The sequence below is a fragment of the Lycorma delicatula genome, chromosome 12 (genome assembly GCF_047948215.1).
Source record: "Lycorma delicatula isolate Av1 chromosome 12, ASM4794821v1, whole genome shotgun sequence".
Lineage (NCBI taxonomy): Eukaryota > Metazoa > Arthropoda > Insecta > Hemiptera > Fulgoridae > Lycorma > Lycorma delicatula.
This window is the reverse complement of record NC_134466.1, coordinates 19,677,929-19,699,965: the sequence shown is the minus strand read 5'-3', so window position 1 is coordinate 19,699,965 and position 22,037 is coordinate 19,677,929. Positions and strand designations below refer to the sequence as shown.

At 31.4% G+C, this 22,037-nt stretch overlaps 1 protein-coding gene across 1 annotated transcript in view; it reads left to right on the top strand.

Moving 5' to 3' along the window:
- Positions 1–22,037, top strand: part of LOC142333036 (uncharacterized) — a 108,514-nt gene that overhangs the window by 77,439 nt on the left and 9,038 nt on the right. The window contains exons 14-17 of the mRNA XM_075379824.1: positions 2,092–2,127; positions 6,092–6,127; positions 8,510–8,554; positions 15,044–15,191. Coding sequence (XP_075235939.1) covers positions 2,092–2,127; positions 6,092–6,127; positions 8,510–8,554; positions 15,044–15,191 — 265 coding nt within the window. The remainder of the gene's footprint in view (positions 1–2,091; positions 2,128–6,091; positions 6,128–8,509; positions 8,555–15,043; positions 15,192–22,037) is intronic.

Here is a 22,037-nt window from a genome sequence, read left to right as displayed (position 1 = left end):
CATACAGGACTTGAGTGTTAGATGCAAAAAAGCCCTAAACATTATCAAATGTTTATCGAATATTAATTGGGGCTCAGATAAAGAGATACTATTGAGACTGTTTAAGGCATTGGTTCAATCGAAACTAGACTACGGATGTATTGTATATTCATCCGCTAGGAAGTCGCATTTAATAAAGTTAGACGTAATTCATAATAGCAGAATAAGATATGCGACAGGCGCTTTCCGCACAAGTCCGGCGACAAGTCTAATATCCGAAGCCGGAATAATGCCACTACATTATAGAAGAGAGATCCTTTTGTTGAGATATGCAGCAAACGTATGGGCTTTTCCTGCCTATATAATTAATAAACTTTTCATGAATCATCCAATGGCTGCAGTATATGAACGTCGTGCTACCTATTTCAGACCAGCCAGAATTAGGTACCACGAATTAAGAAGAAAATACGAAATTGCTATTCCAGATACAATAGCAATTTCCACAAGAGAAATACCGCCATGATTTTTGCCAGCGGTAAATACAAGGTTGGATCTCTCTCAGGGAGAAATATAAAAGAAGCCAGAAGCCAGCACTGATCATCCAACAGGAAATTTTTGCAACCGTCAGTAGTTACGAAGAACATATTAGAATTTATACTGACGGTTCTAAAACCGAACATGGTGTTGGATGCTCCATATATGTAAATTGAGAAGCCCATTGTTGGAAACTGCCAGATATGGCCAGTGTTTATACGGCAGAACTTACTGCCATTCAGCAAGCTCTTCGCTTCACAGAACATTATTGCGAAGAGAGAGTGCTAATTTGTTCCGATTCCGTAAGTGCACTTGTTGCAATTCGGAACAAAAACATTAAGGATGTCCTAATTTCAAACATCCTGTCTATTTTATACGTTTTAAATCAACGAGGACAGCGATACGTATTTGTATGGACTCCAGGGCATCCTGGTATTTCAGGTAATGAGAGCGCAGACGAAACTGCCAGAAAGGCAACAGTCTGCGATGATTTGGATGCATTTCCTGTTAGAGTGCCAGATGTTAAAAACCGTCTAACTAATATAGTACGAAATAAATGGAGTACTGATTGTAGGAGTTTAAATACAAAATTAAACTCGGTGAAAACTTCTCCTTATAAATGGAAAAGCGACGCTAAGTTGACTCGCCGTGAACAAGTAGCTGTGACCAGACTTAGAATCGGTCACACGCGATTAACAAATTCATATTTGTTAACCGGCGAAGAGAGACCAATGTGCGGTGTTTGTAATAAAACACTGACAATCAAGCATCTTATAGAAGAGTGTACCATATATGAGGACCTCAGAAAAAGGTTCCGTCTTAGAAATGATATTGCTGCTGATCTGGATAATGGAAATGAAGCAAAGATAGTTGCATTTTTACACGTCAGTGGACTTCTTAGAAGTCTATAAAAGCGAAAATTTTTAAAGCTGTTTTAGAGAATCTCTAAGAGGTAGTTCCACATTTAAGAGAATTCCACATTCGAGAATTCCACATTTAAATGTGAAATTCTCGAAGCGTGGCACGTGTAGTGACGGGAGGTAGCCCTCTTGCCTAGACCACCCTGGCTCGTCTGCATTAAAGAGTAGTGAGTCGGGGTGTTCCGATGATGGCATGGGGGACCCTCAAGGGTGGATTGAGGGCGCGAGGCTATGGATGTGCGGGGCGCATGCCTGTAGCCTATTTATTTATAAGGAGGATTTAAATGCCACGGCGCCCTGGCGCGACTGATATACTGCTCAACGGCGGTTCTGGTCGCCCCGAGGGTGCTTAAACAAACTATAAACGAGACATGTAGTAGAAGGAAATGGTATTGATATCTTATATTTTTAATTTCATGGTCTTTTGAGAACCTTATCTAAAATGTTAATAACGGGGCCCTTTACACCCCATAAGTGTTGTTTTCTCTTGTTGTTGCGATTAATGTTTCTGTGTAGATTGTACTTTTAAATAAAATGTAGTTTCGTTATGTGATTTGACAAACGTGTTTTTTTTTCTTTCTCTAATATTTCTCCATTAATTAACAACAAGATGTAATATCATTGAAATTATATAATATATAATTATTCTTTGTTCCAGAATGGAAGGTTCTTATATTTATGCATACTATACATGGTAAGTTGATAAATAAGCTTATTTTATCGTAATGAAAAACAATAAAATTTTGAACAAAGTGATATTTTATGATAACATTATTATTAATAATCTTTTGTCAAAGAATTCGGCAATTCCTATTAGTAAAATGTAACATTCACATCCATACTTGAACGTCAGATTTAAAAAAAGATAAATATTGTAAAAAATGATTTTACTCTTTTTATGGACGTAATACATAGTTAATCATGAACAGAACAAACTGAAACAAAATACTGCTCATAAAGAATGAACGTATTATGTAAAATAAATAGTCGGTGGGAATATTTTTTTCCCCAATTAATGCGCAATTATTGGTGTATGAACCGGCATGACTTCCCTGTTGTAAGTAGCTAAAATTTTATGTCTACTACATATCATCAAAACTTCATCTTCCGATTAAAATGACCACAGCTATGAAGTAATTGAATAAATGTATAATTTTAATCTATTTCAGTGTAATCCTTTGGTGTATCTACTATTATTTTCACTACCTCTTTAGGTCGAGTAATATAAATCCAGTAAATAATGATGCTTTACTCTAACCAAATTTACTGTGAAATTTATAAAATCACGTAGAGTATTGTTGAAAAATTTTAAAACTAACATAATATTTCGTTCATTAAAATAATTTAATGAGTCATGAGTTACTTTCCACAGAATAAAAAATGTATTATTGAATTATTACATCGTTTCACTTAGACATTATAAAACTGTGGGGACTGAAATTTTTTATTCATGTTTCATAATCTCATTACGTTTTTCCTACATAATAAGTAGATTTAATAAGAAGGCTACTTATTGTAGTGGGTACCATGATTCGATTTCCAGAAAATTTCGACATATCTTCGCGTTTTGCATCTCCCAGATCCCCAAAACCACCGTCAGTTCAATAGTTTATATATACATTTTTATGTATATATTTCACTCCCTTATGGGCACGATAATTTCCGTAATTTTGAGGCAATTACTTTTGATAGATAAAATATGAAAACCAAAATCTCAGTCAAGTTCGTTAATGAGCAAAATCGGACAATGGGGTGTATATATCTGTCTCATTAAATAAAATATCGAATTCGTTAAAAATTTCTACATTTTTTTGGGATAAGGGTTTAAAACTTATCTAAGTAAAGTTTTTTTATATCACCAACCATTGGCTCAAGCGATGGAAAAAATGGGGCTTCAAAGACAAAAAAAATCATACCTCCCTTTATAAGCACAGTATTGAATCGGTTTAAAGTGTTCGTTAATCCTCTAAACATTACCTAAAACTTTTGTCTGTAACAATTTTTGATATGACCAACCCTTACGGCAAGAGATTACCAAAATGTTACTGGAATTGTAAGAATTGTAAGTGGGGCTTGTCGAATGCTAAACACGTGAAACTTTTTTCACATGCAACCATTGTCGTATTGAGTAAGTTTGAAGTTTTTCTTAACTTTAAGGTGGAAGTATTTTTTATCCCTTGCTTAGCACCGGTGAAATCTACCTCCGCCTTCCGGCGGGCCAAAAGGAACTTTTTTAAATTTTAATCTGTCTTAATTATTTTTATTCCATCTCAGTTAACATATGCCTAAATTTTTCCTTAACATTTTATTTAATTAAACACGAGTATGATCTCAAAAAATAATAAAAAATAGGATTCAGACAGACTTAAACAGTGATTTGTATGCAAGTAAGCGATAATCCACTCGCCTATTTATTTTACATAAAGTATAGTTGATATTGTAAAAATAAGTACTTTCGGTAGTTACCTGTTTACAGAATGGTTTACAGTTTCGTAACAAATTTTAATCTCACAACCCTCTACAGCTCTTCTCAAACTCCTTTTCTGCCGAACTTTATGATATTATATAATACGATATCAACACAAGTTCCGTATCGACTTAATGTATATACTAACCGGTGAATTAGAAGGATAGATATTGTAATGTAGTACAACAGTGGTTCATCTTAAGTTTTAATCGTTATTTATTGTTACTGTAAATTAATTAAGAGGACTTTTAATTTAAAGGGATTTCTTACAATCGATACAACGCAGTCAGTAATATGATAACTCTTTTACGGGCATTAAATAGGGCCTGCTACGTATTTTCAAGTGATTTTTTTATTTATTGATTTTGGATTTGCTGTTCTTAGAGGAGAAGAGTTGTTCTTTCAGTTCATAAATACAAAAAAAACATATGATCGAGTTTATGATTAGTGAATTATATTACCACATTTGAAACGGGTGGGGGTTCCAAAAATTCAAAGTTAACTATTGGTATTATCTTAAAAACCGGAGTCATACAAATTACCCAAAAAACGAAAGTCATAAGATATGAAACGACCAAAGAAACAAGTGCAAATTATTGTCTGGATTCATAATTTTCATGATTTAGTGGAGGTCCAATTTCAGCATCATATCGTGGATGACTCTTCATAATACTGTAAAGCCTCTCATGACATTGAGGAATTTTTGTTTGCCGTAAATCGACCGGAAATAAGTAAAGGTAACTTATTTATAACGTATTGAATCGATAACACAACTTAACAATGAAATAAAGAAAATGGGTGGCTCTTGTAATGCGCAAGTAAAAATCTTCGTTAGATTAATATTTTCTTTCGCCCGCTCTTGACTAAACAGAATCGACTACAGAAATAAAATATTGTGCAACCCCTTTTAACGATAAAGATCAAGAACCATTTAGCACCAGATAAAAGAGTTTTCACTTAATTAAGTGTATAAAATCGTTTAAAAATGGCTATGATAATGATTGTTTTTTATAATTTGTGACAGAAACTTGTGAAACTGAATTAAACAAAGTTTATTTTATCATCTGTAAAAGATTAGGCTATATTTTAGTATTATCAATATTCCTGCTCTGACAGCCATCATAATTTCGGTCTACCTTTATGTCTCCTTCCAACAGTATTATATTAATTAACCAACGATGCAAGCCTTTCTTATGACATTTTTGTATAGATTCTGTTAGCATAAATCGGTAAAGTTGAAAAAAAAAGTACAGTCATTGGGCGAAGGGTTTCTTCCTCTTCACTTGTTTAACAGATCGCAACGTACTTATTAGGAAAGAAGAACATTTAATTTAATGTAAAATTATTCATGACTATCCATAAGAATTACTGATATTGTTTTATCTCCTTGTACGAAGTGCAGGAAAAAATGTGATCGCGAAAAATTTCAGTTTTCAACGGAAATATCCATTTTGACCACTGCTGAATCCATTTTGACTAGTTTCAGCATAAAGTCTGTACGTACGTATGTGGATATATGTCCGGCATAACTCAAAACGACTAACCTAAGGATGTTGAAATTTTGGATTTATGACTGTTGTAACATGTAGTTGTGCACCTCCCATTTTAATTGCAAAAAACCGAACGAAAAGTTCCAAAAAAGCCCAAAATCCAAAAAAGTTGGATTTTGGACTTTTTCTTAACTGAAGTAATAAGCCTTCATGAGAGCTTTTAAACGATATATCATAAGTGGTACTACTTACACTGGCTCCAGAATTATAGCCAAATAACATATTAACTAATAAAATATTATGATATTACAAAGGGAAGGCACATCGGTTTAAATTCGACTTCATTTCCTATTTTTTTATTTTTTTTTTTTAATTTATAAATTGTAAAATGCGAGTGTAAAAAAAAATTACAATAAATAATAATTCAATAACGACAATTAAAAAAAATATGAAAAAATATCAGAAGTTATTAATGAAATAAAATTTTGTGTGCTTCATTTAAAAAAAAATGTGTACATGTAATTTAATAGGTGTACAACGAAGTCATGTGGTGTTCACCTCAGATTTTTTTTTTTTATGTTTGAACCACATTCGATTAATCAGAGCGAAGAAATTTATTTTTAATTACTAAGTAAGTCATATGTTAATGATGCAATAAGTATTTCACCTACATAACCGGTTACCATTTAATAATTTTTCAGTGAGAAAGAGCTGAAGAAAATGAAATTTCAGTTAAGGTAAGCATTATTTTAACAAAATTATAGGTGCATAATAATATTTATTTTTTATATTATAAAAACTATGTACATTTTACAAGTTAAAATAAAGCAAATATTTTTTATAACCTTCTGTCTAATTACGTTCGGTTTTTTAGTTGTTTCGAAAAGAGTTTGGCTAAACTTACGCTCCAAATTCAAGGCGAGGCAGTACCTCATTTTCTGAGAACATTAATAACTAATCAACGTACGATGTTTCTAAATTTAATTTGACTGAACAAATTTAGAAAAGTGATCCCGCAGTTGTATTGCAATTAATATTGAACAATTCTTTTTATGAAACTCAGTAAATAATAGTAAGCCTTTCTTATGACATATTTATAAAGATTTTATTAGCATACATTAGTACAATTGAAACAACAAAAAAAAAATTTAAAGTACCTTCTTATAAACATTTTATTTGCATTAATTTTTACTATTGTTACTAAAAAAGGACTTAACTAACGCCTATATTTTTAAAGAAAAAGTGAATGTAATATGACAATCAATTTAAACTGAAGAAATTCTGAATAAAGAAGAAGTGCAGTCGGATCAGATGAGAAATATGTTGAGTGAATAATCTATTAGTTGCGTAATAGATATGTAAACGGTATTCAAAATTATACACTGCGCTCGGAAAGTTGCTGTGCAGCATACTTTACAATTATGTGTTGCATTATGTTCTTTCGGCATTACGTTTGTTGCACTGTGGGTCCGTTGAGCGTTGTCACTAATAAACCAAGACGTCAGTTGCTGAGTTGCGATTTAACATGCTTAGTTTCGTTTTGTGTTATTTCGTTTATCGCAATCAATAGATGCGAGAAATACAATGGTTTTTTTCAGTAGTGTAATGCATTTTTCTCTCGCAACACATCTTTCGTGAAGATGACAAGTATACTGACTTAGGAAAATTTTTCAGAAAAGTTTCCAAATACTCCTGTTTTCACCGTAATGCAGTTGGAAATCTTCTCGAAAAAATTCCGGCAACAGTCCCTGTTGAAGACGCTGATCGAATTGGAAGACCACCTAAACTAAACGAACAGCAGCTGCTTGATATTTCGGATGATATCACTAAAAGTTCATCAAAGCCAATGCGTAAGTTAGCACAGCAGCAAGATATCAAATCGGCTACCGCACATAAACCAGTAAGAAAACAACTAAAACTTTTCTCCTGCAAAATAATATGTATTCAAGAAATGAAAATTACAGATCATGCCAAAAGACTAAATTATTTTCAATGGTTTAAACGATTTATTGAACAAAATTACGTAGATGTCCTCGAAGTAACGTTTTTAACAGATGAAGAATGGTTTCATACAGGAGGATACATCAATTTACAGAAGTAAAGAAAAAGATTACTATATATTGGGGCATCGAAAAGAGCAGTGTATGGCAATACAGACCACTTACAATTTACATATGTACGAGACATTGCAGTACATCAGTCAGTTAAAGTGTTTGACAACAAATTAAAACGGTGGAATGTGGCACTGATGTTTGCAGAGGTCATTTTCAACACCTTTTATAAACTATTCCAGTTATTGTATTATCCATTCCTATAAAATAATGGAATAAATATACAAAGTAATAATTAAGAAGGTTTCGTCATTACACGTCAATAATTCCAGGGCACAGCAGCTTTCTGAAAGCACTGTACTAAAGAATACTAAAAAAAAATATTAAATTTATACCACATTCATCACAAATATGATTGGAAATCGTTCTCCATTGATAACTCAGGTAATAACAAATCAAGAATATTATTATGCTTTCTTCCCACCTCACTGCTTTATTAAAACGATTTCGTACAAAATATTAAAATCTTAAAACTTTTTTGTTAGTAAATAAAATAACGAAAGAAACTATGAATAAGTAAAACTTATTTTTTTATCTTTAATGCATAGCCCACCAGGCTGACCAAGTGGTAAACTCGTCGTCGCAAGATCACTTGTTTAACAGGTGATTTTTGATGTTGAAGGTTCTGTGGTTCAGTTCCTAGTAAAGTAGTTGGTTGTATACGGACTTGAATACTAGACAATGGATACCGGTGTACTTTGGTAGTTGAGGTTCAATTAACCACACATCTCAGGAACGGTCGGCCTGAATCTGTACAAGACTACAACTAATTTACACGTCATGCATATCATCCTTCTCACAATGGGCCATAGGGTGGTTGCTTATTTTCACTAGTTGACCAGATTACAACAAATATATTGGGAATATCATAAATAAAAGTTTTTAAATGTACATATGAAGCAAATCATTAGGGTTCAAACTCATCAGCAAAGATGTAGTGCGACTAGAGCACGGTTAATCAGTGTATTGTTACGAATTCTAACGCATTAATTTTTGTTTGTATTTCAGTGATGAAGAATCAGAAGAAAAAATAATTAAGAAAATTGATATGCCGTAAGTGATTTTTTTTTTTTTTCAGTGAAATAGTATAAAAATAGAAAAATCTGTTAAGTTATATACTGTCATATATTAATTTTATTATTGAAGTTCAGTGTGAAATAGGGTTTATTTCTAATTCTATTAAACAACGTTGGTAGCGATTTTTTTACTACTGCTTTTACAAGAGAAGTTACATTCTCGAGATGGTATAACGAACACTATACTGAAACTAATGAAGGAATAATTTTTAAACTGTGGTCATAGAATTTTGATTGTATCATGCTCCGAAATTGAATATTTCACGACTCAATATTTCCCATCGAACGGTACCCATCACTCTGAGTATAAGTGACAATAAAATATATGTAAAAAAAATTTAAAATTTTACTAGTCTTTTACTAAATGAACTAAAAACTAGAAAATAAAAAACGTTTTTAAAACACCACTACTAAATTAAACACTAAAAAGTAAAAAATAATTTTAGGCCGGTATCTCAGAATGGATTTGACAACAAGCTTTACGTGAAAGTCATAGCTTTAAATTAAACACTTATTGTTTTAGCCAATATTTTATATGCGGGATGGATGCCTTAAAGAGTGGGGTGCTCATGACAAAGCGCATCTTTAGGTCATCCATCACGCATATAAAAAATTAACAAAAAGATCAAATTTTTAATTTGAAGCTATGACTTTCACATAATCTTGCATATCACCATCAAAGCTTGTTGTCAAATTCATTCTGAGATACCGGCCTAAAATTATTTTTTACCTTTCAGTGCGTTTAATTAAAAAGTGGTGTTTTAAAATTTTTTTTTCATTTCTTTTATTTTCTACTTTTTAGTCTTCATAAGATTATACTTTACAGCTGCGCTAGCACACAGGTTTGAGCAATCTTTCGAAGTTTTCATGCCTCCAGTTTCCGATACCGCAGACAGCTTTAAACGTTTGTTCATCCTAAAATATTACTGTATATACTCATACACTTGACTGGAGCAAGCTGGAGAAATTGGGGTTTTTTTGCATTTCATTCTTGCCATAGATGTGCACGCAGCAATTTGTTTTAGGATTCAGTCCATCCTGCTCTCACACGGGCTGTGTCTGATGAATCATCAGACATAAATATTGAATGTAACGGTTATATGAAATTTGAATTATTGCCTCAGCCGTAGAAAAAAATATTTTCGTTCAATTTAATCAATTGAAACGACAATATCACAAACATGGATAATTCTTGAGGCTAGATGCGTGCACCTCCAGAAGTGGCTCTGTCAGTTGCACTCACTTTATCTTCTCCGAGGTACCTGGTTTGTCTACCGCCTTAACGTGGCTTGAGGAAACTGACGTTCCATTTGCTTCTCTCCCTCTGTAGACCCAACTTACTTTCTCGCTAATCTCGGATTTCTCTTTAGTTGCCTTTACTTTTGAGCATTTTCTCAATTTGATATACGTCTTTGTGTTTAGATTTTTGCAGTTCGTGTTGATAAAAATGTCCTTTTCTGAGTTCATTTCTATTATCAATTAGTTCATATGTAACCGATCGAGATTCAGCGTGCACCGTATGTATTTTGAATATTTCATTCGCCCAATTTGGTAAATAACCTTTTCCGAATAGTTTTTTATGTTTGCTTATGCGAACGTGATAGCCAACATTAAATTTAATTTTTACAACACTCTTTTTTCTATCGTATACTCTTCAAGTAGAGCTTGTAGCATATTAATCCACTTGCAGCTTTCCTTTTCTGTAAATTTAGTCCAAGTTTTCGTTTTTAGGGTTTAATTGAAGCGTTCAGTTATGGCAGCTTTTTTATCTGAATATGTGGAATAATGATTTATGTTGAATTGTTACAATAGAGCTTTCACTTTGGATTATAAAATTCATTTCCTGATCCGTTTGAAAATGTTTCATCTTATGCTTTTCAGATATTGGTTGCAAAGCGGACGCGACCTCTTTACCCGTCTTATACTTAAATTTTCTTTAATATACGCGAATTTAGTAAAGCAATCGATAGCAGTCAAAAAATATTTATAACCTTTACTGGTTCGAGAATAAGGTATCATTTTGACTATTTCTGCTTGCACAAGGTCGTTCGACCCTTGAATTCGGACTTTCTAGTAGGATAATTACGGCTAGCCAGCTTGTGTAACTTTTTCGCTAAATCGGCTTTGATAGATATTTCCGTTCGAAAACGAAGAAAAAAATAACATAAATAATAACGTATTAAAAAAAATAATAATGTTTATTACATTAATCCGACTCGTCTTCCCATTCTTCCTTTGCTGTTGCCGCGATTTGTAACTTATTATAAGTTTTTTCATATAAAATTTTTATAAAATCATCAAATTCCGTATCTATATTAAAATGACTACGTCTTCTTTTATATTTAAGATCTTTAAAAGCAATATTAAAAAATCGTACACAATTTGGATCTTTTAATTTTTTATAAACAATTTTAAAATTGGGATATTTCTTTTTTTTAGTTTATTCAATGCACGATCTAAATTTGTATAGTGAACGCGAATAGCATAATATTTATTCTCTTCATTATCTTTAATTTTATTCAAAATTATAAAGCAATTATCACTTTCATCGAGTGGAAAATGTGTAGATAACTATGGTGTGCTGATGGTTTTAATATTTTTACATTACCTTTTAATTCGTTTATTTGCAACTTACGTTTTAAATTTTCATATACAATTTTATTATTTTCGATTAGCAATTGTACTTGCTTATTTTCTATATATCGCAACTTCGAATCTTGCTGAATATTATCGTTTTGATATGACTTAAAATCTTTGATGAAAAAATCTTTTATAATTTTATTACATCGAACATAAAAACTTAGGGATATCCAAGATGCTATTGCTACTATTAAATCATCACAAACATGCGTTCCTGTTATAATTTGGCAATTACCACCCGTAACTTACTACATTATTTCATCGGCCGGAATTCCGGCCGATAAGATATATCGTAATAACAATTTAGATTGTTTATTTTCATTTCAATGTTTAAATTTGGTTCCCACCATCGACATAATTTTGTTGCTTTGAAAAAAACCCGTATCTCTATCAATTATAAGCTTAAAATCACCAAAGATATCATACGAATAGTTATCTTTAATCTGGCCATAACACACATCTATTAAACTCATTCGTAAATCTATAATAAAACGATAATTTTTATCAACAATAAAATGTTGATTTTAAATATTTTTATTTTTATATTTAGAATCATAAAAATGTTTAATATCTTCGATAAATCGAATAGGTTAAATTACACAAGCAATATTTGTGAAATGGTCTAAAATAGGCGAAATAGAATTGAAAAAGTGGAGTTTACAAAGAGCCAAAATAGTGATTCAATTATTGCATCAATTGAAGTTTTCAGAAAAATATTTACCTCAAGGATTTAATGATCTTATGAATTAGATTTAAATGAAATCAATCAACCAACAGATCTACATATAATTTATAAGAGTTTGAAAAAACTGTCTAATGGGCATAATTGTCATGATGTTGAGTTTAAACGCGGTATTGATGTTACAAATTAAGTCGTATAAATTTAGAGATGTAATGTATTTGTCATTTTGAAATAAATGTAAATTTAGAACTCCATCGCATAATTGTGTTGTAGTTGAAAAAAAATTAAGATCTTATTGTAGTATTTGGAGTTTTTACCATTTGAATCTAGTTTATATAAAATATTTTGGTGGTCGAAATTCCGGCTACCAAATGTTTCCACAGTCGGCATCGGCTTTTATCCAGTCAAAAGCCGCAGTTATGATTCCGGCATCGGCTTTCTTTTATAAAATTCAATTAACTCTTCTGATTCTTTATTTTCAACCGTGAAACTAAACTAAGCTGATAGAATAGATGAAGGCCAATTTTTTTTTTTTCTTCTTTTCACCATATATTCACCGATATCTTTATGACCGTATGGAGGTGTATCTATAAGGTTTATAATACTTATTTTATCATAATATATTTTTATCATTGTACGGAGAGAGGGAGCTTTTTTATATTGATCAATCGAGTAATTTGATGATTAAAAGTACGTATTGATTTCGATGTGGAATATGAAATTTTTCTATTGAATAAACAATCTTTACACATTTCATGATTTAAAATTTTCAAATTATAATCTTTATCGAATACATGAGAACCCTTTTTAATCCACTAGGCTGTCTTTTTTTGTTGTAAATAATAATCGGTCACACCCGAAAGTAACGAATATATTTTAGCTCTTAACACGACAAATTCATAGATTGTTTGACCTTCATTTCATTTTCTAAACGACCTATATCATATTTACTCGATGCGTAAACATTATGATTTCTTTCATTCAAACGTTTGTTATCCCCAAAATTAATCAAAATGTTCATGCTTCTCGTTTTTCTTCAGATACAAACGGAGAAATCATACTATTGGGAATGGATTTTTTCTCTTGCGCGAGTAGATAATCTTTATGCGATTCGTGTATCTTTAGGATATGCTAAATCGACTTTTAAATAAAACCCGTTTCCGCATCATCTTTTCCATCGTTTAGACGGTTTACGAACAAATATTCAATTTTGTTTTCATCACACCATCTGAATCCGTCTACAGGCAACGGTTCAATCATACATTTCCCATAAACGGATCTAACATCATAATATTTAATTAATTTTATTGGTTAAAATACATATCGGGATCTGTAACGAGTTCTGATTGCACCTTCGTAGCCTTGAGGATGCGAGCCACGGTAAATGTGGAGCACTTACATAATTACACGGATCTGAATTGTTTATTTCAATCATTTTATTACGAAAACTCTCAAACACATCAGCCAACAACATGACACCCAATTTCATATAGAAATCATTGTATTCACCGAGCGTCTTAATTTTAATTCGATTCCAAACGTTTTGCGCGTGCATATAATCCGATTCGGAGGTGTTTTGTTTCTTTAAATTATCATAAAACGCTTCGATGGGCGGCAGTTATGTTTCATCAAAAAGAGTTGCCGATTTAATATATGTATATTGATAGAAATACCTTTACGTTGAATTAAGACCTTTCATCTATTTTTTTTATTTTATTATCGTTATCATTTTTTTATATCAATTTGAAACTGTGAATAAGTTGTTTTAAAGCATATATATGCTACGTGATCGTCTGAAAATTTACGACAAATATGAAATAAACTTTGCACTAGTTCATTGAGGCTATAAGATAGAAATTTATATCAGTCTATAAATCGATACGTTATTTTATTCTTGAGTGTGATAGATATAAGCTTTTCACTATCGTTTGCTAACAAAATACTATATTAGAGTGAGACGGTAGGGTCAAAGATCAACGATATAAAGAATGATTGACAACTGACATCATGTTGTAAGAAACGGGATTCCCCATGACGTCATCAGCGGTCTATATAAAAAAAAACACAATAGGTAGAACCTCATGGAGCATCTCAAGCATATGTTTTACTACGAAGTTTTCACTAAATCAACTTTTTCAACATGTAAATTTAACGTGAACACATATTCATCATTGAAGGCAACCTTTCTTTAACGTATTCGAATAAACCCGCGAAAAAAGACTTCCAGATTCAATCGTCAATTTCTTAGTTGGTTCTTTCCTGGAATTTTTAGACGCATCTTAAACCCGTGTTTTGTTATATATTTTGCAGTAAATCCACTCTTTCAGCGTGTAAATTTAACTACAAACAGGGGATAATCTTGGAAAACATACGTTGAGGTTCTGCTTCAACCTGGACTCAAGGAGTCAAAGGTCAAAATGACGATTGAAGCTGGACGTATTATGCTACTAATTATTCCATTAATTTCAAGTATTTAGTTGTTTTTAAACTCAGCACCCTTTTCTAGTTTAACACGCAGTTGAAAGTAACGATAGATTACTTTTCCTGGGCACTCGTTTAGTTTTTTTTGTCATTTAATTTAATTGTGTGTGTTATTTACATTTTTACTTGAATAAAATTTTTAGACCGTTAAATATTTTAAATAATATATTTAAAAAAAAAAACAATTTCTGAAAGATTGTTACCGCTGTTATAATAAATATTTATTATAAAAGTGAAAATCCACCTTACCAGCAAATTAAATGTGTCTCACTAGATTTTACATTCCTTAGACCATCGTCAGGAAAATAAAGTAATATTATAAAATAAAATCAAAAAATTAAAATGATTAAGCAGTCATGACCGTTTGCTAGTTCAGCTGCTATACTAGAAAACAATCATGACTGCTTAATCATTTGACTTTAATTTGCTTAATTTTTGACTTTATTTTATTCTCCTGACAATGGTCTAAGTACTGAAAGACCAAGAGACACAATTAATTTGCTGTTAAGGTAGATTTTCATTTTTTTAATAATTTAGAAATCATACAAAAATATAATTATAATTTTTGTACATAATACATAATGAGCCTAAACTTGTGTGTTAAAAGGTAAATAAAAATTATAAAATTTCCTAAGTTTTGTTTATTCTCACGTTTGTTTTCAGATGTACTTTACGTATAAATACCCAAAATATAATGAACGATTATGCTGAAAACGTAATTCCAGTTTCAAGTATGGATAAAAAAAAATTGAAGAAAGAATACATAAAGTTTGAATTACGGTTTTCATATATATGTAAATTTGTTGACCCTGTAAGTATACACTTATTCAAATATACATATGTAGCAATTAAAAACGGACATGTTATAAATGTATTTAGGAAAATAAAAATATAAAGTATGAACTATTTGTTTCTATGGCGCATTTGCAACATGAATATGTATATAACTATATATATATTTATATGCGCGTGATTGAAATATATATATATATACATAAGACGGGAAATTCATATAACTTTCCCACTACCGAGATCTTGGCCATTGACAAAATGCTACGTAGGAGGAAATTCAAGTATAACATTGAAATATGTGAGGATGCATGTAAAGAAGATTTATGTATAAAAATCATTCTACTTTTTGAGTACAATTTAGAGAAACGGAACTTAAGGTGATCGTATCTCTCCAGGATAAGTTACCGTGCCAAAATGAATTGGCATCAATGCTCCATATACAAAAACCATTCTCACAAATTTCATCCAAATTCTTCCGTTCGGTTTAAAAATATCAACAAAAAGAAAAAAAAAAATAGAATAAAAAACATTTATACATATGTACGTAAATCTTTCTGAGAGTTTTGAATGCTAAAATTATAGATACATTTTTTTGTTTTTGAAATGTCATGATCTGCCAAAACTCCGATAAGTAACATTTAACCAGATTATCAAACTTTCACTTGCATAGTATAATGTAACACCAAATGCTGTTATTATTAGTTGTATTAATGTTATGATTCGTATGCTATTATAGTTTAACAGTTCAAGCATGTAGCCAGGAAATGAAAAATATTAAAAATGTAGATATTCTATCTGCCAAAGCCAAGCCTGCACTTAAGCGTGGCGAGCAGAATAGCACACAATTTTAACAATCGTTACCACCGATATATCGCTATTTCAGCAGTCAAACAGGTTAAAAACGTGTCTGACAGTGATATCATTTTATTAAAAACAAACTCCACACCATTTCAGTATAATGAAGCATTTTATATAACTATATTAATTTGATGTTAATTGAATAACTATTTGAATAGAAAATAACAATTTGCTGAATGTATCAGTAATGCTCGGCGACTGTTCAATTTGTTTACCATGATTTCATTATGACAGTGGGTCACTCGGAAACAACATATGAAATATATTTTTTTAAATTATGACAGGTTGTTTAGTAGGGAAGAGAGTTTTGGAATCAAATTCGTTAATTTACTTGACTTGACACGGAAATGTCAGTATTCTGATCAATCTTATTTTGTTAGACTAAACTACGTAAATAATTTTAAAGAAAAAAACTCGATGTATATTTCCTGTGAAAAAAACTAAAACAATACGTTTCTTAAGTTAGGATGAAAATGATATATAGGTTATTTTGTAGATATCGATAAATATCAGTGCAACCTTGCCTCAAATATATCCACCGATTTTATACTAGATTGTTGATAAAAGCCGGGTATTAGTACTATGGTTTAATACTTTATTTAATACTTTAAGTTTGTACTATGGTTTAATACTTAATCTTATTTCAATAATACGGTATAGAATGCAGTATTGTCCGGTACTGCATCGTAGAAATAATATTATGAAATCAAATTTTGTCGACGATAAGTCATTATTCTTTTGTTTTATATAAATCAGTAAATACAAAACATCTTTTTACTCGGTTCGTTGCAATGATTTACTGTGATGAATTACTTTTTAAATAAATATACTACTGTTCGATTAATTACTTTATAAAATATATGCGACTACGCGGTACCATTAATTGAGTTAAAACACTGATGGATAAGTTTATCGAGATATTTGCTTCGGTGGCATCCTGACATATGTCAAACTAATGATTGTAATATCAGTCAGAGGATCAATAAGACGAACTTTGATAAAGGCCATCAGGGCTAATAATGGAGGAAGTGGTGTGGCGATAGAAATCGTCACAAAGGTGTAATGTAAGGACGTCTTAAATTACATCTGTTTATAAATATATCAAAACAATAAGCTGATTCTAGTAAAATTTTATAATTTTTTTCTCAACAGAACAAATTTGTTTACAGTCTGAAGTTAATAAATTCTCTTTAACATTAAATCAAGTTTAAGTTTTACATGTAGTTAATGAACAGATTTCTGAGTGAGATCATTTTATCATGCACAACATGATACTGTACACTATAACTCCACGTTCTACAGATATACTCACATTTCATTTGAGTCATGGAATGTAGGTGTGCACAACTGGTAATGTGTTAAAGCAAGTGTTGGAAATGTCTACAATTTTTGAGATGAATTCCATTATCCCTGATGTCCTATGACAGATGTCAAAAATATGGTGTGAAGGGTTTGGACCTGCCTTCAGGAAACTGGTGGACATTTCAAACACTTGCCGTAATACATTACCAGTTGTGCAAAACTATACTCCATGAAACAAACGATATGTATATCTATATTATAGTCCGTAGTGGAGTTATAGTGTATAGTGCATGATAAATAGAACTCACTATATAATATCAGATAATTGGCTTTAACAGAACCCAAATAATTATAGTTAAACATAAGATGTTAATTAGTCATAAAACAAGATATAAGCGAGAAAAGTATATAATATCAGGGACTTGTATATTTCTCTTGTTGTTATCGTGCCTTTTAGTAGAAAAAATTACAGAAACTGAACTCTAGTGACAATCAAGAATTAATGAATAACAATAAAAAGATGTAATAATGTATTGGTTGTTGATTAGTTTTCAAAAACAACTTTGAGAAAAGTTATCTTTAAAAAAAAAGTAAAAACGATTCAAAAAGAAGCATCACATTTGTAAAAAAAGAGACGATGTACCACATTCTTTTTTATGAGCGGTAACCTCTCTTATGGTTACATAGCGATGACTATGGTTTTAGATTTTTGGTTTAAAAATTAATCAAAATATGAACTTTCAAAATACTCAAGTTTAGATCGCAACGAAAACTCAGTTCTCTTAGTTGCAAATTTAAAGCTGAGCAAAATATGCATACAGTTATTTTTTAAAGTTTTTATGTATAGGCATACCCACAGTGAAACGCTTGCACCCCCCTGCCACATTTAGTCAAAGGAAAAATTATAGGTTAATTTCAGTTGGTTATATAAAATGCGCGATAAAAAACCATGTCTGAAATAAAAAAACAAGCGTGACGGAAGCGCTCTCAAATGAACGAGTTGGTGATCTTGCGGTTCAAGGTCGGCGGTTGGGTAAACTCGAAAATTATAGAATGTTATAGGTTGCATTTAATGAGAATGTTCTAGTACCTTCTGTTCCCTATTTAAGCGCTACAATCAGTGCGAGTGAGTCAGTTGGTTAAGAGAGTAGACGCATTTGAGCTAGTTGAGCCACAATCCCGTGACAATAGCATTCTAAAATGGGTATCAGAAATTTACTGGGCACGAAAGGTATGTATCTTCATTATTTTCATTTGAATCGATGAGGTGCAAAATCAATCTAATTAAAGCAACCTAAAATTTTCAGGAAATGCGATACTGAATTTTTGTTTCTAATATTAGTGATTTTGATGTTGTCTTTATTATTGAAATTTAAAAAAAATCATAAAATACTAAATAAGGAAAAAATTGCACGTATACCACACTCCGATAAGTTTAAATAAAGCTTGAAATTTGTAATTAGCTATTTTTGCAGCAGTTCTGCTTAAGTAGAATTTTGAAATGTTTGATTTTACAAATAGCTACTTCTGCTAGTTGCAAATAATAAAACAAACTTGTACAAAATATTTAAGGTTGATTAAACAATACCATCGTTCAATAACAAAAAAAATTAAGAGTTCGATAGCTAATTAGTAATGAATGGTTCAAAATTCATAATAGTCCAATTTTTGTTGTGATCAAGTTCAATCGCTACAAAAGTTCTTATGTTAAACAAAACAGAATCTTGACACAAAAATTTCTAAACTCCATCAGAACCATTTGGTTCACATTAATTTCATTTTGTACACAGCCACAGCCTGTTAGATTTGATCATTCCATCAGTTTATTTGTGGTCTTCCATTTATTCCACTAGTACACTTTTGTAGAATTGAAAATAAAGACAATTTAGAAGGTTTGAAACCCATAAACTCATATTTAGGTTAAGAACATTTTTCACGAACGAAAAAAATATTTTAATGATTTTCAAAACGCCGTATTTTTGTTAAAAATTATTGTATGGAGACGATTAAAAAAACAAAAAACAATTTTAAGCTTAGAGTTTCTAGTACTGATTCCGTTCAGAAGCTTAAATTCTTAGTTGCTTTAATTTTTTTGCGAAGTGTAGTAGTAGTTATTTATTTTCTTTTACTGAGACAAAAGAGGAAACAACAAATAAAAGTAGCAGTGAAAGTGATAGCGGCGGAGAAGAGAAATCGAAACAAAATATTGCTGAAAAATCAACTGGATCTTCACTACCGTCTGGTTCTGGTGTACATGATCAAACATATTTTGATAACAATGCAAGTCACCGAATTGGACGTTCGTTGAGTATGATCTCATCTCAAATAGTTGGAGTTTTAAAAAACCTTTTGTCACCAACTACAAGTTATGACTATGCTACGGATGACGTGCAATTAAATTACACATGACCTACCTTTGGTGTTTTTGAAGACTTGATGAAACTCATACTTGACGCTGGTGAACACATTTTAGAAGAGAACAAAAAGTCACTATGGATTCAAAATGAAATAATCAGCCTATGTAGCGACGTCATTGCAGACGACATCACTACTGACATAAATAAAGCATGTGCTACAGTATCCCGCCAGACAAGATCACCGGCATATTAGGGAAAGAGCAAATTTCCATTGAGGTTAAATTTTTGACGATGAAAAGATGAAGGTTCGTCAGGAATTTCTAGTTTATGTAGAATTGACTGACACGATGCAAAATCTGTATCATCTGCAATTAACATCTTTGTAGAAAAGGTAGGCCTTTATCCAGAAAAGTGCATTGGTAAAGGATACGATGAGTGTTCTAGTGTGGCAGGGAAGGATGGTGGTGTCCACCAGAAAATTACTCCAGTAAAGAATATGACAGCATTATAATTTTTTTGTGCTAGTCACAAACTGAACTTTGTCGTAAACAGCTCAACATGCGGCCTCCACATTAAAAGAAATAATACGATTCTTTGGAGAATTAGCCCTTCATCGAAAATGCATACCAAATATACCAATGCTCTGTAAAATCCGTTGCTCTCAAAAATGAAAAAGTATCGCCGCATTCAAGAAACACTAAGTGCAAATTGCTATGGCGCTTGAAAAACTGACAATAGATGATAACAGTGTAACGAAAAAAGCGGTTTTCAAGTGCATTATGCTGCTACAAAATCAGAAATTCATTGTTAGTGTTTGTGTCATACCAAAATATTTGGAACTACTGCAACCGATGGTACATGCTCTTCAGTTAACAAATATGAACTTAATTCAATGTGAAAATCACAAAAATTGACATCATAACTTCATCATGAAATGATATCGTGGAAATGCGGTTGTTGAAAGTTAAAGTATGATAGCAGAGGCTGAAAGAATCGCTGAGCATATTTCAACAGATTTCAATACGCCACGAGTCATAAATCAGCAGAAACATCGTGCTAATCCACCAGCATAAACTCCTGACGGGTTTTGGAAAAGAATACTAATTATTCCCTACACGGATTCATTAATAATGTCTCGGGAAGAGCGTTTTTCTGAGAAGAACTTGCCCGCATTCTCATTGCTTACAATGCATCCTCACATAATGCTTTTTATGATATATGAGGATTTTTAAAAAAAAACTTGTAACTACAAGATTTGTAGTTACTACAATTTTAATGATTTCCTTGGTGAAGCTGTACTTCAATATAGCCTATGGAAAGGAAAAAATGTGCCAAATGCCGAACTAAAGGAGGTAGTACTAGCTGCAGTAATTAAAGAAACTCAATTGTTCTACCCATCCTTGGGAAGCTGAAGGGTGTCCACCTTACGCAGGACAGAAACTTGGTTACAGTCAACAATGCCAAAAAATTGGCTTGTCGGTCTTTGCATGATAAGTGTGCGTAAAAAGAGTGTTCTGGAAACTAAAAATAAATTTAAGAAAGAAATTTTGTCAGGATTAATACAGAAGTCTCACAGGCTAGTGCTGAATTATGATTTAGATAGGTTCGAATAGCATTGCAATTATTACTTTTGGCGTTTTCAAATCTTCAAATAAAACCATTTTTTAACAAAAAATATTATCATATTTTCTCCCCTGGAGAAAATTCTGGCTACTGCCTAAGTTATGCAACTGCACTTGCCATCTTATTCCCAGAGGTTTATTTTTTATAAATAAAGTAATAGTATTACATGTTTTGTAAACAATGATGAACATTTTTGCGCATTTTAAGTATAAATAAGTTAGTAAAAATGAGGATGCCTTGAAAAGATTCGTGTATTAAATGAGATAGACAATAGTTTAACAAGTTACTAACTAAATCTAATTCCATGGTAGTGTCAGAGTAATATTTTAATCCCTTATTTATTATGAACAAATTTTATTCTGTTTTAATCTCAAATATCAAAGTACTGACTACTGTTTTATAGTACTAATTCTAGTTTGATTATATTTTCTCTCTCTATTTTCATTGATAACCTTATCTCGCAATTGTATTTAATAAACATACTTCTACATTTAGGGTTTGGTTAAGTAGTTTATATTCACTTTATGTAGTTCTAAGCGTTTTAAAATTCAAGTGAAGGTACTAAAATTCTTCATGAAGCCCAAACCAGTCCTCAGCTGATTCCTTAACATCTAGAAGAAAAGCATATATTTGAGGTGGTCAAAACATTAAATAAATAATGCATAATTAACTTAATAAATGCAAAAACATATATCGATAATGTGCTGTTTCTATCCTGATAAATA